The sequence below is a fragment of the Pavona decussata genome, unplaced genomic scaffold (assembly GCF_977016875.1).
Source record: "Pavona decussata unplaced genomic scaffold, jaPavDecu1.1 SCAFFOLD_37, whole genome shotgun sequence".
Taxonomy (NCBI): Eukaryota; Metazoa; Cnidaria; class Anthozoa; order Scleractinia; family Agariciidae; genus Pavona; species Pavona decussata.
In genome coordinates this window covers 812,481-829,028 of record NW_028145459.1, presented here as the reverse complement: position 1 = coordinate 829,028, position 16,548 = coordinate 812,481, and the positions used below count along the sequence as shown (strand labels likewise).

The window sequence follows — 16,548 nt, the reverse complement described above, 5'->3', positions numbered from 1 at the left end:
TCGCCTTAGAGTTTTCAGAGTTCCATTTAACTGAAAGTCTTCATTCAAAGTACAAGAACTAATGTGAACAATTTTAGCTGGAAGAGGAATATCTTTATTCGGCATAAAAACGAAGGCATTACTCACTACTGTGATTAAAATGAACTTAATAATTAAAATAACGCTATCATTTTGTCCATCAACTACAGTTAGATTAGCTGTTCCAAGCAAAACTGGTCTATGTCACCTCTGAGTAACCACTCAATCTTCTTCGTCCTTGTTCAACTAACCAAACTAAGCAGACCAAGGCTGATTGTTTACTTCCAATTCAACAAAACTCAATAAAGTTTTGACAGGAGACAACATCTCAAAGTACATACTAGATCATTTTTAAAGGATAACAAGAGAAAACTGACTCAAGTTAATCAAAACTATTGATCAAAGAGTCTCTTCATGTCTGAAGCAGCCATTACAAAGTTACTACCAAGTTTATGTCTTACTCTGTTACTTAAGCGGTTAGATTCCAAAGAAACTGTGGTGTTGCGTCGGTGGGAAGTGGACAAGAATGTTTGGTTTTATCAACAGAGTTTATAAGGTAATTTGGCCACTGTAAAGGTATTCATGGTCACTGCTGACGTGTGAAGCGTTAGCCCTTCCTCAGAGCAAATGAATGGATTCGCTCTGACTTAGGTCTAACACTTGAAACATCAGCTCTTGAATATCTTTACGGTGGCGATATTACCTTCCCGACTCGGTTGATAAAACCAAACATTCGTAACTCAGTTACTTAGCCGATTAAGCCATATTCGTGGTAAGAGTAACTCGTGGGTGGGGTTGCACGTACAATTCATTCATCTCAAGGAAAGACATTTCTAGCCAACTGGTACAGAAACACTGCCCTACAGTCTTGGGGAAGCTATAAATATGCAACTGATGCAACACTGCCGTTTACTCTTACACATACACATTATTAGTCGATGACCATTTTTACGTTATGGAAGAACATATTTTCGTTTCTAAGTAACCTGTTGGAGATTTCTGATAATAAGGCTACTCTGAAAGCTGTTTACTTTATCGTCCTGGTCTTACTAATGACAACAGCAAACTGGCCAATGAAATATCACGGACTGATATCAGGCAAATGAAACAAAAAAAAAAACACCTAGCGCCCATTCAGAATTGGGGTGATACGGTATGAAAATACCGCAGGGCTGGTACAACGTCTAAATTTTCAGGAAGAAGTTCTTAGTGAAAAGATAATACGCTATAAGACACCAAAGAGCGGTTCCCGTCATGCTCATGGCCAGCTTCTCTCCATGGCCTCCGTATTCATCCATTTCCCAGCTGAATGGGAAGTGTCTCCACAGAATACCATGACCCACGTACACAACAATGGAGTTCATGCCTATGAAGACAAATCGTAATAAATCCTCCGTTGTTTTTTCCTCTCTACACATGCACCTCTCCCTGCACCTGTACAACTTTGTTAAAGGGCCTATACTCTGGATCAAAGTCATCTTAGTAAGTTACCTGGGTAGGAGAAGGGTGCACCGTTCCACAAATCGAGGACGTCTGTCAGAAGGTAACATACAGCAAACAAGAAAAACGAAGTTGCACCAGTGGCCAAGATGTAGGACACTGACCTGAAAACAACATTTTGCGAAATTGGTTCTTAAGGACACATAAACTGGTCTACTCTAACAAACTGTTGAGTACAAGTCAAAAGCAGAATAAAATCCACACATTCTCGACCCCAGAGCTCTTGCGCAGTCAAACCGAGCTCTGAGGTCTAGAGTGAATTCCATAAGGAGAGAAAAGCTATGCATGTTAATCAAGGGACATTGAGGAAGACCCTTGCGTTGTCAACTTGCATGTTCGCCTTTACTGGTTTGTCAGGTTGTCCAAACTTCCTCGGGGAAAGAAGTGGCTGGTTACATTTACTTTTCTTCTGGAAAATGTGCGGACACTTGCCTGTCGTTCTACTACACAAAATTTTTCGGACGAATAAACTCTCGAATAAACAACTTGTTAGGTAAATATGCAAATGTCTGCAATTTTAAGAATTTTACAACAGCCAGGCTTACGAAAATGGTTAAAGGAAACCTCCACTCTTTAAATGAATTAACGTTAAATTGTTGAAAATACAATCTAATTTCAAATTTCGTTGGAAAACATGGAAGTATTTCTGTGTCGGACAAAACAGAATTTGATTATCGTCTATGTTTCATTTCAAATTTCCCGGGCGCCGCCATCTTGGATTTCATGACGTAAAACGGTTGCTCAATTGTTTCGCACAAAAGAACTTCTGCTTATTGACAATAGCGGCAACCATATGACGTCATAAAATCCAAAATGGCGGCGCCCGGGAGATTTAAAATCCAAAACAGGCGATAATTATATCTAATTTCTAGCACACTTGAATGTCATTTCTGCTATTTAAAGTAAAATTTAGAATTTAGGAACTATTTCCGACAATTCACCGTCAATTTGTTGTCGGAGTGGATGTTTCCCTTAACAGGGGGACATTCGCCAGGATAACGAATTTAAGACATTTCTGTATCGTCTTCCGGAAACTGTGAGTATTGAAATTCGGTAGAGTAACACGAAAACATCATCTTACCAAACCAAATGAAACGTAAGCTCAAACCTTCGACTCCCGTTGGGAGAACTCTGATTTCCTTTCCCGAATATGCTTGTGTACACTGACTGGAAAATACATCTTATCATTTTTTCACCACGCTTATTAAAAGATACCACATTTTTTTTTTCAATGCGCCAATACGCGACTCATCGACATTCCAATCCTAGCATTATGCAGGATGCTTGTCACATGAACCTAGTTTAATGGCCTTAGCTCCTACGAGTTCCCTGTAGCTCGGTGGTAGAACATCTGAACTAGGAATATGAATTTTATAACCTCGACCCCTTTTGGGAGAACTCGGGTTCTACTTTTCCTGAGTATGCCTGTGTCAATGATTGAATAAATACCTGTGACAAACAAACATTCTTGGTAACAACCTAAATGTACACACTCTCACGTTTTTCACTGGAGATTATGCTCTCACCAAATGTTTTTGTTGATTGGAATAATTCCTTCATTCTTGGAAACTCCACACAGACCGAGTGTTATTGCAGTCTAGAAAATGTAAAATAAAATATGAAGAAAGAGTTAACCCCAAGGCGTTCACTTTCCACCCTTCTCCTTTAACAGATCAGTGGCTAAATGACTCAACGTTTTACAAATGTACTTGTCAAGACACACTCACCAGGAGAACTGCCCAGATCAGCCATCGTATCATCCTTGGCTTATGTTTTGAATGGATTGATAAAATATGCCCAGCCTGAATAGTAAGCAAAGAAAGAGAAAACAGGTTACTGAGTATTAAAACAAAACAAAACAAAACAAAAAAAATCCAAGACACGGTAGGCTGTGACGGCACGCTTAACGGTTGTTCGGGAGCTCACAAAAATGTAAAAAAAAAATTTACCCTTTTTTTAGATTCACTATCCACTACTTTACTTGAGAATGATGCTAGAACACCGAAATGTAGCATTGCTAACAAAAATCAATAAAAGAAAGCAATGTTTACCTGAACTCCAAAGAAAACGAGAACGATTGAGGTTAAACATCCGAGGATCCCCTCAGGGTCAAATGGGAGGGTAGTTTTGTAAAGATCCTACAAATAAAGAAAAACATTAATCTTGACAAGAGAAAATGATAGCTTGAGATTGACCGTGTCAGTCGACGCCATTTGCCCAACTGCTTGTGAAACAGCTACCGATAAGGAATCGCAGTGTAGAGTAATAGTCAATTCTTAAAATAGACAATTTGATCGTGAATTGTAGATACGTGTGATAAATAGTAATTCATTGATTGACTGCTTGATCGATTAATGCAGTAAATTCCTCTCAAATCTTTAGTTTGTAAGGTCTTATAAGTTAATTTAGTAGGAAGATTGTATATTATCTTTAAATTTCTGTATACTGTTGTTGTATTTCTGGTTAATGGCAAAATATATGAATGAACGAGTTATGCGTACGTGGGTGGTCGATGTGTCATGATAAATCCTGGTTTCTAACAAATTTGAAAACTTGGTATGAGTTACAAAATGCTTATAATTTGGTTTTTAAGGGAGCTGCAAGTGTAATGGAGTACATGAAAATTGACAATGTTTTCTTCTTTTCATTTATCCGTCATATTTGAGACCGCAACGGGACATCCTTCAGGCTCTGGCAATGGACACGCCAAAGGACCACTTGGAATAGGCCTGATCAGAGCATGGGCGGGTGGATGGTGACAAAACCAACTCCGACTCTTACTATGGAGAGTGATTAATGAAAATTTTATTTATTCGTTTATCCACCTTGATGGTGGGAAACCTGTAAATATGTTTCCCTAAGGCTATTCTGTCAATGTAGCCGGCCATTCCTCCGGTGCAGTTATATGCGCCTGGAAAACCCTCTCCAATGCCTCCTGGTCCGGTGTATCCCCTGAAAATAGAAAAGAGCGAAATGAACACATTACTTGGATAGTTTCTTTCCAAAAGTTATGAAAGATTGTTAAATACGTAAGAGTTTGGAATCTCTTTTCTCAGTTCTGACACTTTGAACTCGATCATATATGTGTGAGCTACATGTGCCATCCACATTTTAGTCTCGCTCTAATCACACGTTCTCCTTGATCAGTGATACTAGGAATTGTCGCCCACTGAGAGGGATTGTGGCTTTAGGGACGAATTTATCCCTTACTTGGGACATCCTGGTACATTCACTCCAAATGTGAGGGCAAGATAACCAGCGAGTAACATAAATACAAAGATCCACTGCTTCCACAGGCCATACACGTCACGGAACACGTGCCACCATCGACCCTAGGAAACAAACAAATGGGTTATATAAATAGTACATACATACATACATACATACATACATACATACATACATACATACATACATACATACATACATACATACATACATACATACATACATACATACATACATACATACTTAGCAGCACATAGGACTTTATTCTAAGTTCTACTTGTGACCTATTGTAGCTTCCCACATCTTTCTTTAGGCCTGATCTCGAGCGGTAATTCGGTTATAGAGCATTGGTAATTAGACTGGTGAGCGGACGGTCATAGGTTTTACTCGTTTTTTCCCTTTTCCTGTACTCGTAGCATGCTGAATGTTAGGCGCAACATACAAAGAAACAAAGCGTATTTCGATGTTTTGTGCACTTCAGTTACTAATACTGTTTGAACGATTTTCCCTCACATTGGTAAAACATTACGTAAATTAAAGAGAATAGAGATCCACAACTCTTATCTCTGAGTTCATGATATTCTTGACGGCACCAGTACATACTGCATGCTATCTGAAAAATGACCGCGTTCAATTTAGATATTTTTTAACCGCGGTAGGTGTGTGTAATTATTTTGGAGGGAGCAGGGATGGTGCAGTGGTGAGAGAACTCCGCCTGCCACTAATGTGGCCCAGGTTCGATTCCGGAGTTGGCGCCATATGTTGGCTGAGTTTGCTGTTGGTTCTTTTCCCTCTTCCCTCTTCCCGAGGGTTTTTCTCCGGGTACTCCGGTTTTCCCCCCTTACACAAACCAACATTTCCAAATTTAAATTTGACTTGGAAACAGTGGAAGAAGAACCACTCCGTGGATGTGCCACTGAAAATCCCATTTATTTATTTATTTATTTATTTATTTATTTATTTATTTATTTTATCATGATTACTGGGTACCTTTTTCTCTTTGTTATCCATTGGACTGAGAAGTAACTGCATCATGGCGACAAACAGATAACAAACTCCAAATCTCTGAAGAACTCCTGGAATTCTATAAAATTCCAGATTACCATCTGAGGAAATTAAGTTAACACGTCAGATAAAAACACTTAAAGGATTAAAGGAATCTTTTGCTATACAAAATAGAATTGAATCACCCTTACTGACCACTCTTTCAAGCCGACCATATTTCACTCGAGTGTTCATTAGAGACAAGAGTTTTTCGACGAATTAGTATCTGATTCTAACTATAACCTGAACCAAAAGGTAAAGGGGTTCCATTTTATGAAAGATATTGAACATGTTGCACTAAAAAATCAACGCAATTAATAAATAAGGAATTCATCGGGATGGGTAAATTCTTGGGACTTTCCCAGAAACCAGTGCTACACACTGGCTCTAACTCTGAAGGTGTTCGACGTATGACGGAAATACGAGGACAAAACTCTAGTGATTTTCGCTTAGGTTGGATATATGATAACTTGAATAGACAGACTCGTAGCCAGTCGCTATTTACGTGTTTTGTGGGATGAGAAGATTGGATACGATGAATTGAGGCGCGCGGGGTGTCATGGGAAGAGGCGAAGGAAAAATAGCGACTGGCAGATTTCGTTTGACAGATCCGTGTAATCGTGCGTGGATCCATGCAGTGCTCTTTTTCAAGAAAACGGAGTAATTTTAGACATTTCTTGCAGTCAAAATTCACTGCTGGTTCTAGTTTGGTATTTAACGAGCTAAAGCGTTTGTCGGATGTGTGATTTCTTTTTTGTTGGCTTCTGATGTCGTGCTGCCGTAACGGCTTCTTCGCGGGAACATTTGCGGGAAGACGATGTGGGTGATTTGGACAGTTCTTTCGGTGAAATGTGGATCGAAGGTTGGTATCACAGTCATATTCCGTCTTCCCGCGAATATTCCCGCGAAGAAGCCATTACAGCACAGCACAACAATAAAAAAATCACTCTTCGGACGAACGCCATATTGGATCGAAATCTGCCAGTCGCTATTTTTCCTTCGCCTCTTGCCATGACACCGCGCGCCTCAATCTATCCTCGTATCCAATCTTCTCACCCCACAAAACACGTAAATAGCGACTGGGACTGGGTACGAGTCTGTTAAATAGATGTATCGAAACTTTATTCTTATTTTATTCATACTTACAGTTGCTGGTGAATAGGCCCAATCCAAATAAGATAATGCTCCGTTTTATGATCTTATAAGCGATCTTCAACTTGCTTGTTTTTCGGCGCCGCAACGAACGGAATGATAAAGTTATGGAGACACCCATTATCCAGATAAACTTATAATGCACAAGAATAGCAACAAATACAACACATATACGTTTAATTTGGTAATGGTATCAACCCGTAAAGAAACCAGATGCAATAAAGTTGTATAAAGTTGTTGTAACTGTTTGTATGACTTACGCATGATCACGATTGGGTGTATCTTTCAGTCAATTATATTTTGTTTAATTTTTGTGTGAAGTACAGTCATATTCTGTACCGCCTCATTGTATATAATACTTTTAAAATTAAACAAAATATAATTGACTGAAAGATACACCCAATCGTGATCATGCGTAAGTCACACAAAAGGACAGGAGCATACCATGGAAACACTAGATCAGCAACCAGTAGTCCTGCAGGTGAATAAGAAAGAGAAAGCTATCGTCACCATCACGCGGAATATTGCAACAATTACGATAATTAATTAAAGGCATAGAATCCTCCAGAAACCATTAGGGCTTATTAGATGAGGATCCTCCTGTAAATAGTTTTTAATTAACATGACGCCCGAATGGTTACTTGAGTTGCATAAGAGTCGTTAGAAAAGTGTACGAACGATTTTGAGTTTCGACATTATAATCACCATCATCAACATCATCATCATCATCATCATCATCATCATCATCATCATCAATATCATCTTCTTACTGATCAATGAAAAGGGAACATAGAGTCGCGAATTCAGAGATTAGCACAAAGATACAAATAAAGACGTCAAGTTTTGTTAGCCATGTTACCTCTAAACTCTAGAGCAAGTTAATTCATCAAGAAACGAGAAAAGGGATTGAGGCAAAAACATCTAACATCTTTAGATATCTATAGCTATTACTGGTAACATTGAACAAAATGCCTCAGTTTGCAAGTACGAAACGTGCTTACCATTCCATACGGCGTGCCCGAAAAAATAATATCCACCACCTCCATAGTTCACAAAGATCATCAGCGTTATGGCAATTCTACCAAAACACACAGCACGTTAAAATAAGATGAGAACCTGAAGGTGAGTGTCAGATAAAACATAGCTTAACTCCACCATCGGGTAAAAGATACTTGAGAGCATTTAGACAGTAGTTTATAAATGTAAGATCCATCACATTGCAAAGCATGCAAACTGTACATAAAAACGTCACAATGTATTCTTTATTTGTAGCATATTATTCATTTTCCCTTGTATATAACAACCGTGGATGTAGCCATGATAATACCACGGAAAGCTTCGTAGTCAATTAATTCTCTCTAACTTTAACACACGAGGATTAAATTCCAAACATTAACATTTCAAAAGAATATTTGATCAACAGCTTCGTCAAGAAATAAACTGATTTCTATTTATTATTGTTAGGTGTGTGTAGAGTTCCTCGGTCACTCATGCAGACAGACGCATTTTTGATCTGCCACCGGGCAGATTCCCGTTCGACTCAAAAATTAAGATATGTGGAAGGTGGCCGAGATATTGGGAAACAATGAAATTTTGCTGATTGGGATCATTTTCGACTGAGAACAAAACAATGAAACTTTGAATTGATAAGAAAATGATTTTGCACGGTTGACCATTGTAGTTTGTGGAAGTGCCCTTAACTTGATTTTCCGGCATCTTTTAGTCTCTGCTACATTTTAAATTTAGGACGTAGAACACACTAGGTAGTTCCTATATATATTTTTTATCTTCATAAGAGCAAAATTCGTTTTCTCTAGTTTTATTTCATCCTTTTTCTTTTCTTTTGAGAGTCCACCTAGAATTTCCTTCAAGAGAGGCAATGATATAGCAATGCCATTTTGGACAGACAGTCTTATATAGGCTGAATCAAAAGTGGTGAAGCAACGTTTGCATGTATACATTGAAGGCCCTTAACGCACATAAATAATTCTTTGTTACAAGTTTTCAAAAAAAAAAAAATCTTTGACCTGTAAAAGCCTGTTTGCGTTTAGGGACAGACTTTTTTAGAGTGTTACAAATTCGCCTAGCGCAAAGGAACACACTGGTTCGCATAACATGTTCTTTGACTTACCCTCGGAATGTATCGAGTGACTTCAGTCGCCTCTTAACCAAAGGTTTCAGCTCAGTCTGAAGAAAAACAATTTATAACGAGTAACTTTGTGCAGGTCACTCACAAAACAACAACAACAATGGACACAGCGATACAAGTAACTATGGGTAATCATGAAAACAATTGATCCACTTTCTGCCCTTCAAACTACAATGCTGGACGTTCATGATACTTCCACTGTTGAGCCTTCCCGGTGTCAATGCTCTCGTAATAAAAAGTATGTTTTAAGAATTTGACTGATTTCTTTTGCGATGAAGGGATTCAGAGAGAAATTCTTACTCTAACTGCTGAAGACAAACAGCGCGCGACTCAAAGCCTCACCGTGGCTATACCATTCACCGATCGAGACAGTGCTGTACTATTTACTTCTCCGTGGGCACACCGTTATTATGAAATAACTCCAAATTTAGAGGACATAATTTTCCTGTTTTCCCTGACCTTTCTGTTTGACTGGGAGAAGAAGAAGCCGAGTTGATGCGATCCTGGACGCTCTTACCTCTGCATTCTCTTCGGGGGCTTGAGATTCCATCGTCCCTGAAGCTTTCTGTGGATGAATGGATAAATGGAACATAATTAATTTATGTTCAATCTTATCGTTATAAGATGCCGGTGGAAAAATAAGATATTCTGTAGTCAACTTGATTTCCCGACCATTCCACATGGGTTGTATTTATTGCTGTTGAAGCACAGGGAGAATCGAGGTGAGCTTAGTGATGTGATGTTCTCACTTTGCTTTTGTTTTGTTTTAATTTGTCCTGTTTTTGTTGCTAATTTTTGGTAACTTGTGGTGACTGCGAATGCAAAGACTGCTGGTTTGGCACAGCAGTTATGCGTTCAAATATGACTGAACTCTTGGCGAAGGAAATTTCTCGGCTTTTGGTAAATTTGGTAAAATCAAGAAATTGGGAAGCCAGAACTAATTTCTTTCAAATTATCTTTTGAAGGAGGTGGTCGGCTTTAGATTTATCTTACCAATTCTGCATTTTCACCCTCATCCGCTTCGCTCTGCAATGATAAAGATATCTTCATAACTGATCAGACAGTGCCGACTATCGCAATCGGACTATAAACCACAGAACAGGAAACATAAGAAATCCCACCGTCATATGAGTTAATCATAAGCTGGTGAAGGCTGTTTTTATTTTTGCGGTAGAGATCACGATGTTACTGTAAGTAGCCAACTAGAAATATTGACTTTCTTTTGTGCAACCCAGGCTAGTTGTATCGTATTGACTTACCGGATCGGGTGTACCTTTCTTGCATTTAGCTTCGCACCTCCTAAAAAAATTAATCATACAGCACATCAAAACAGCAGAATAACGAAAAAAATATTTTATTTAAGCTTACGCTTTCTTTAGCTCTGTAGCGCTAATTGGGGACACTATATATAAATGAAATAACTATACAACCTGAACATTACGGCTCTTAAAAATTCCAACCGGTGGGAGGCAAACCATTATGTTATTTACATAGCGTGGCCTTGGATTTGAAAACGGAGCTACCGTGAAACAAATCCAAGTGATGAAAGAGGGATTTGGACCCAGACATCCAGATTACAAGTTGGTGCCCTAACCATGCAATAGGCCACGCTTATATGTGCGCGCAGATTGAAAATTAAAATGTTATTTAACAGACCACGCGCATTACATGGAAACTTACTTTCATTGAAAGGCTTTGAACACAATTTCTAGTTTCCTCTTCGCACTGAAATGTTAGATCCACCTTGCGTAGCATGCATCAAAAACAGCACCTCATGCATGAAGAAGATCTCTTCATAATTATTAGAATCATCACACCTGAGGCTTTCTTCCACAGACTCAAAAGTCATAATCAAATAACATGATCCATGATTCTTGAAGTAAAATGACGAATCCGGAATTACATCAAGCAAACTAACCGCTTTTTATACAGCAGGATACTCTTAGTTTTTCATTATATTACAGATGTAGAAGCAACAAGTTTCTAATCGCATTCCTTGTTGTAGGGTGAATAACGTTCACCAGCTCAGAGGCACTGAGTTCCGTTGGGTTACGTCTGCAGAACAAATTAAGTTACCTTCTGACAAAGGTGAATAAAATCCATAAAAAGGCCATGCCAAACAGTACAGCAAATGCTAACCATACAGCTGTAGGAAAGAAATACACTATACTTCAACATGGGTAAACTGAAATGGCATTCCTTCAGAAAGAAAGTAAGTGAACTAAATAAATATATTCGTTTTATGGCTGAAGTTGTTCCCGCCAAAACGCACGCATTCATTGATTAATCCATAGTTACATGACATCTAACAATGGAACTGTTTGCCGCCAAAAACTAAAGAGAGTGTAACATTGCAAAACTTCAACGACTTTGCCAGGGTCCTCTCTCTTCCTCCCAGGAACGTGGTTGGCGAGAACTATGACGTCAGACGGTAACACGCGAATGTTGACCGCTCTTGGAAGTGAATAGAGCGTGAGTGAGTGCGGCTTGATCAGTGTGTCCTTAATGACGTCCCTCGGGAAACCAGTTGATTTTGTTTCCCCGGATAGAATCTCGAGAAACAAAATTAACTGTTTCCCTCGAGACCAGTTAGATAAACAAACTTCTATTAAATACACTGTACCCTCGGGCTGTATTATACAGCGCTCTTGATCTTTAGCCCTTAACTTTTTCCAAACTGGGAATAGTACGAAGGAATAAATTGTCGTTGTTGTTTTTTTTTTCAATATTCACTGACATTTTATTCAACAATCCCTTTTGTTTGTTTGTTGTTGTCTCTTTTTTATTCTTTTAGGTGCACGCAGTCCGCGGAAGAAAAACATACTGAAACCGTCCGTTATTTTTCTCCCTTATTTGCCACAGTACAAAATAGATATTACGCTATCACTCAAATTATTTTCACTCACGCATGTAGGAGTCTTCAGGTGCCTTGATCTCTTTCAGATGACATGTATCATTCGGTCTTACTGTGTACTCGTACCAACCTCTCTCGCCAAAAAGATATTCCAAGCTACGGAACCATGGGTTATAAAGACGGAACAAACCGAAGATTGGCATTTCGAAATAAAGGTCATTTTTAAAAGGCTTAGTTTTATCAAAAGACTTGCAATAATCTCAACCTTTATGTTTTTTAAACTAGACAAAATCATTTTAAAGCAAGATTGTTTCCATACAAACCTGCACAGCTTTTTTGATCCACTGTTTATCGTAAGGATAAAACTGTAATGTGTGTCCACGATGATAAATGTGTTATTCACCACTCCAGGTTTCAGTTCCTGAATAGGACACTACAAAACAAAAAATGACGGAGTCAGTGACCACGGAATGCGTGCTATTCGCTTCAACCAATCAGAAACATCGCCAGAATTAAACTCGACCCAGTTTCCCGCGGTTAGCAACCTGTGACTAGCTCGTCGCGTTTGATGTGATTGTTGCGATTGCCCAGTTATGTCAGGTACTTTGTCTTTTATCTTTGGCCTTGTTTTCAGTTAGAACTGAGTGTTATACTTAACAGTTAAGTAACTATTCGAACCAATCAGAATAATAATAAACCGCTCAGAATTCGAAACAATGGCATATGACAAGTGCCAAGTGCGAGAATACGAGTGCGCCAAAGTGGGAATAAGGGTGCAGCAAGTGCGGAAACACGCTTACCCCAAAGCGAATTTCGAGGTGTCTTAAATTAATGTTACGGTTCCTAGGTGCATTTAAGCGAATAAGCCATCTTTCAACCAGCCTTTTACTCAAATCAAACGGGCCGATTTTGCAGGAAGGTTAGAAGAGTGAATTTTTCGTAGGGAGGGGTGGCTCGATTTGGACCGTTCTAGCCTAGAATGATGGAGAGATAGGACTGTTTTGAGGCAGGCGTGGGTTTAGAATTGGGGAGGGGGTGGTAGTGGTAAACACGAAAAGGTGTTTAGATTCTAGATATGCAGAAGGTAGCATCTCTGTAATAAATTGGGTTATATGCACCTTGTAACAGTCTGAAGAAATTCCTGACACCGTTATGGGTTGTTTAAGGGTAGAGGTGATGTTCAAAAACGCTGTGTCCATTTTCAGCTTGCCAGTAAACTTTTCTTCTTTTTGAGGACAAGAGGTCGAGTCATTGAGAACACAACCTGTTATTAACGGAAAATAACACTGTTACCAGTTGGTCTTGACACTACCTTCACCGTTACAAAAATATCATCGTTTGTCGTTTGATAGACTATACAATCGAAATCTAGAACGTCTTTTTTTGTCCGCGTTTTTCATGATGAGCTCCAAATTCGTTTTTAAATAATAACATTAAACGTAACATTTCGGGTCTGGGAAAATCTAAGGTTGAGTTAAACCCTTGCCACTGAAATCCTGGAATGAATAAGACTTCCTTGAATCTTTACTTAGTGATAATGATTCTTGAAGAGAAAACAAAGAAAATCGGTAGCGTGAAGCAGGTTTAGAAAAGTGATTAAAATTATCATAACATTTGGTAAACTTTTGCTTTGAAGTATTCCTTATTATTAATGATTTGAGAAGCTGTTAGCTAATTTTGTTTTCTAAACTTCAAATGACAGGATGAAGAAACAGTTTATTTTCTCAAATTTGGCTTAAGATCGTTTTCTCCAAGCACATTTTTCAGTCGTTCGGAGTTGCTCAAAGTGTAAGGAGTTCACGTAGTTCAAGATTAAGTTTATTTCAAAGGAGTCAAGATCAGACGTAAGTCACGCTTGTAAATTTTCTTGTAATATTTGTTTTGACCTACAAGCAAGCTATCCAATCAGGGGACTCAAGCGAGGGCGGGAGCGGCGGGCGAAGCGAGCCGGGAAAGCATTGGAGCGGCCCCGCCCCAGCCCCGATGCTCTTGCGGTTCCGGCTTTGCTCGCCGCTCGCGCCCCAAGTAAACTATTCTATTATGTCTCGGATTGGAGAGCTTGCTGGCAGGCTAGTATTTTCCCTTTTGTTTTACGGCACTGAATTCATAGTTTTTTGTTTCTTTAAACTTAGACGTTTTTTTCATTTTCCAGTGTTTTCCATTTTCAAGTGTTGTAAATAGTTGGCTCAGCGTGATTCTAATAAACGCATTAGTCTTGCTGCCCGTATTATACTTCACTGTGGTTGACCTAGCGAACACACAACACCCTGTGTCCATAGTACTGGGAACGCGACAAGTTCAATTTACTGTATGGGACCTGCACAGAATATGGGGCAAGTGTATCACAAAATAAATCATTGACTCATGAATTGACGCTCTCGTTTTTTCCAATTTATCATGCATTTATCGACAAAAGCTCAGACGGAAATTGCTAAAATATTTGTTTAGGCTAATCTGACCGTCAGGAGTGATGGACATGTAAATAAATAACTATTGTAAAGCACAAAAAACATCAAATTGCCATGCATTCTGAAAAATATTTTTGTAATCATTTCTGAATCTCCAAAGTAACCTTCAAATCAAAAGCAAAACTTTTCGAAGCTGGTGTTGCAGAAAGATAAACGACTCAACCAATCTAAGAGATAAGGGGGTCAGTTTCTAGAGAACCTGTTGTTGTTGTTAATTCAGCCACAGGAAAGAGATTAGAGAGCTCTCGAATCACGGCAAAGAGATTCGAGAGCTCTCGATTTCCAGGGCTTCATCTGATAAAGCCAGTCAAATATTCGTTTTCAATCAAGAACAGCTCGGTCAGAGCTAATAAAACACAATTTGTTTTGTTGAACTCAACATTTTTTTCTTTTACAATTGTTTTTAGGCCTTTTTTTTTGGAATCCAGTCTCCTATCCTATTCTATCACGGTTGAATCTTCAATTTTACCTGACTGGTTAGTCATTCAGAGAAAATTGTTCAGTCGATTACAGACTGCTTGACGAATACTGACCAAGCCCATATAAGTGCCAACAGACCGAGAATTGATTCACATGTACATCCAATGTGAATTTAAGTTCCGTATAGCACGCGGATGGACGCTTTCATTTCAGTAGAGCTCTCACAATCGGGACAACAAGACATGCTTTTTCGTTTGAGCAACTAGGATTTCTAAAGGTCCAATCGAGTACTTACCAAATACGCCCAGCAAGAAAATTAAGACAAAGAAACGTCCGACGACCATGTTTGAGAGCTGTCGCTTAGTATTGGTTTTCTTGCTCAGATGCAGCAAATGGAGCCAAGCTGAAACAATTGAATAGGTGACGCCAAAATTTGTGACCTCTTGGCTTGACCTCTGTCAGCTCGCTTTTATACTGTCATAAAAGATACCATATTAAATAAATATTTATCCAGTCAGGGGCGACATTACAATAGATGCTAAGTTAACTTTAGGATAGGTCCGAGCCAAGTAATATTCTAATTATTCCTAGGCCAATCGGACGATGACAAGAGCTGAAATCGATGTGAGACAAAGTAAAATGAATAACTTAGTCACTCAATCGGAAAACCTTACTTCGCTTGTTATTGGCGTCGGTAGCTTGAAACGATTCAGGTAAGACCAGCCTTGGGTTAGGTCTTGAGATCCCGGGGTTGAGGGTGGGTGACGGGGATGATCGAATTTAATGGGGGCAAAAATAAAAACTTCAAAAAAAATCCCTAGGGCTTCCCACAAAACCTTAAAAAAAATCCCTGGACCAAAAATTAACCCCCCCCCCCCCCCAAAAAAAAAAAAAAAAAAATTCGAGCCTTTTTTTTACGTTGAACCGAGAGTCTTGCAAGCAGTCAACAGCGCGTGTTTTGCTTACACATATTCGTGTGGAAAAAATTGTGAACGACCTGAGAAAATTATGATTGAGACCAGCAACAGATGAAACTCCGTGAATCATTTCGTAACCGCGTAAATTACAAATTGTTGGAAAAAGAATAGTATTAAAAATGCTGAAAAGCTGGATGTATGTGGAAAGGAGCAAAATAAGAATATATTTTTCTTTCACTCTAGTAACCTGTCAAGCGGGAAACTCACAGGGTGTGGACTGTATCGAACTCAGTGTGTGGTCATTTTAGCAAGTAGGTGGTCCACGAGGGTCTTAGGTGTAAACTGCAAAACAGTCGTATTTTTTGCGAACGCGAGCGACGGTCAATATTCGAACGAAAGGTCTGGAGCGAGTCTAAAACGGCGAGGGAGAATACTTATCGACCTTATCGGCTCCTGGGAGAGACTGTTTTGCAGTCTATCTCAGGTGAGGCAAATAGCGTTATTAATCTTGTTTTTTCCAAACCTCCTAAAATTCCTTTTTAATTGATTTTTTCACAGATGTTTGAGGATATGAGCACGAGTTTAATGAGCCCGGGTTGTGCTATCATTCTCGCGTAAGCGTTCATATTCCACGATTTTAAGAAAAATAGCCAAAAAAATAATTGTATAAAGTGCACAGGATGGTGTTTATAAGACAATAGAGCCAAAACATTTGTATTGTAATTCTCACTGCTCACATTACTTATTATACAAATTTAGCGGACGCTACTTTAAACTCGCAGACAACTGATTTAAAAT

At 39.0% G+C, this 16,548-nt stretch overlaps 1 protein-coding gene across 7 annotated transcripts; it reads right to left on the bottom strand.

Moving 5' to 3' along the window:
• Positions 1-1,007: 1,007 nt before the first annotated feature.
• LOC146483896 (heparan-alpha-glucosaminide N-acetyltransferase-like) lies at positions 1,008-15,647 on the bottom strand. Of its 7 annotated transcripts, none has more exons than XM_085105235.1 (20): positions 15,129-15,644; positions 13,064-13,209; positions 12,269-12,378; positions 11,998-12,101; positions 11,168-11,237; positions 10,351-10,387; positions 10,085-10,117; positions 9,609-9,656; positions 9,074-9,129; positions 7,944-8,020; positions 7,387-7,417; positions 6,937-7,076; positions 5,737-5,852; positions 4,729-4,850; positions 4,344-4,470; positions 3,570-3,656; positions 3,246-3,320; positions 3,045-3,115; positions 1,510-1,622; positions 1,008-1,384 (listed from the first exon to the last, which is right to left on the bottom strand). In XM_085105235.1, exons 1-20 carry the CDS (start codon positions 15,175-15,177, stop codon positions 1,203-1,205), a joined length of 1,794 nt encoding a protein of 597 aa, XP_084961361.1. In that variant the 5' UTR covers positions 15,178-15,644; the 3' UTR covers positions 1,008-1,202. The 7 variants fall into 7 exon arrangements, with proteins under 7 accessions (XP_084961361.1, XP_084961360.1, XP_084961363.1 ...); XM_085105234.1 differs by having other exon boundaries at positions 10,351-10,390; positions 15,129-15,643; XM_085105237.1 differs by lacking the exon at positions 10,085-10,117.
• Positions 15,648-16,548: the final 901 nt, after the last annotated feature.

Bases quoted from the DNA above. Each gene is read 5' to 3' on its own strand.
- LOC146483896 (XM_085105234.1), bottom strand. From the start codon at position 15,177: ATGGTCGTCGGACGTTTCTTTGTCTTAATTTTCTTGCTGGGCGTATTT. The intron at 13,210-15,128 runs GTAAGTACTCGA...CGTTAATAACAG, and splicing joins TTTCTTGCTGGGCGTATTTG to GTTGTGTTCTCAATGACTCG. The intron at 1,385-1,509 runs GTAACTTACTAA...TTGTCTTCATAG, and splicing joins TGCACCCTTCTCCTACCCAG to GCATGAACTCCATTGTTGTG.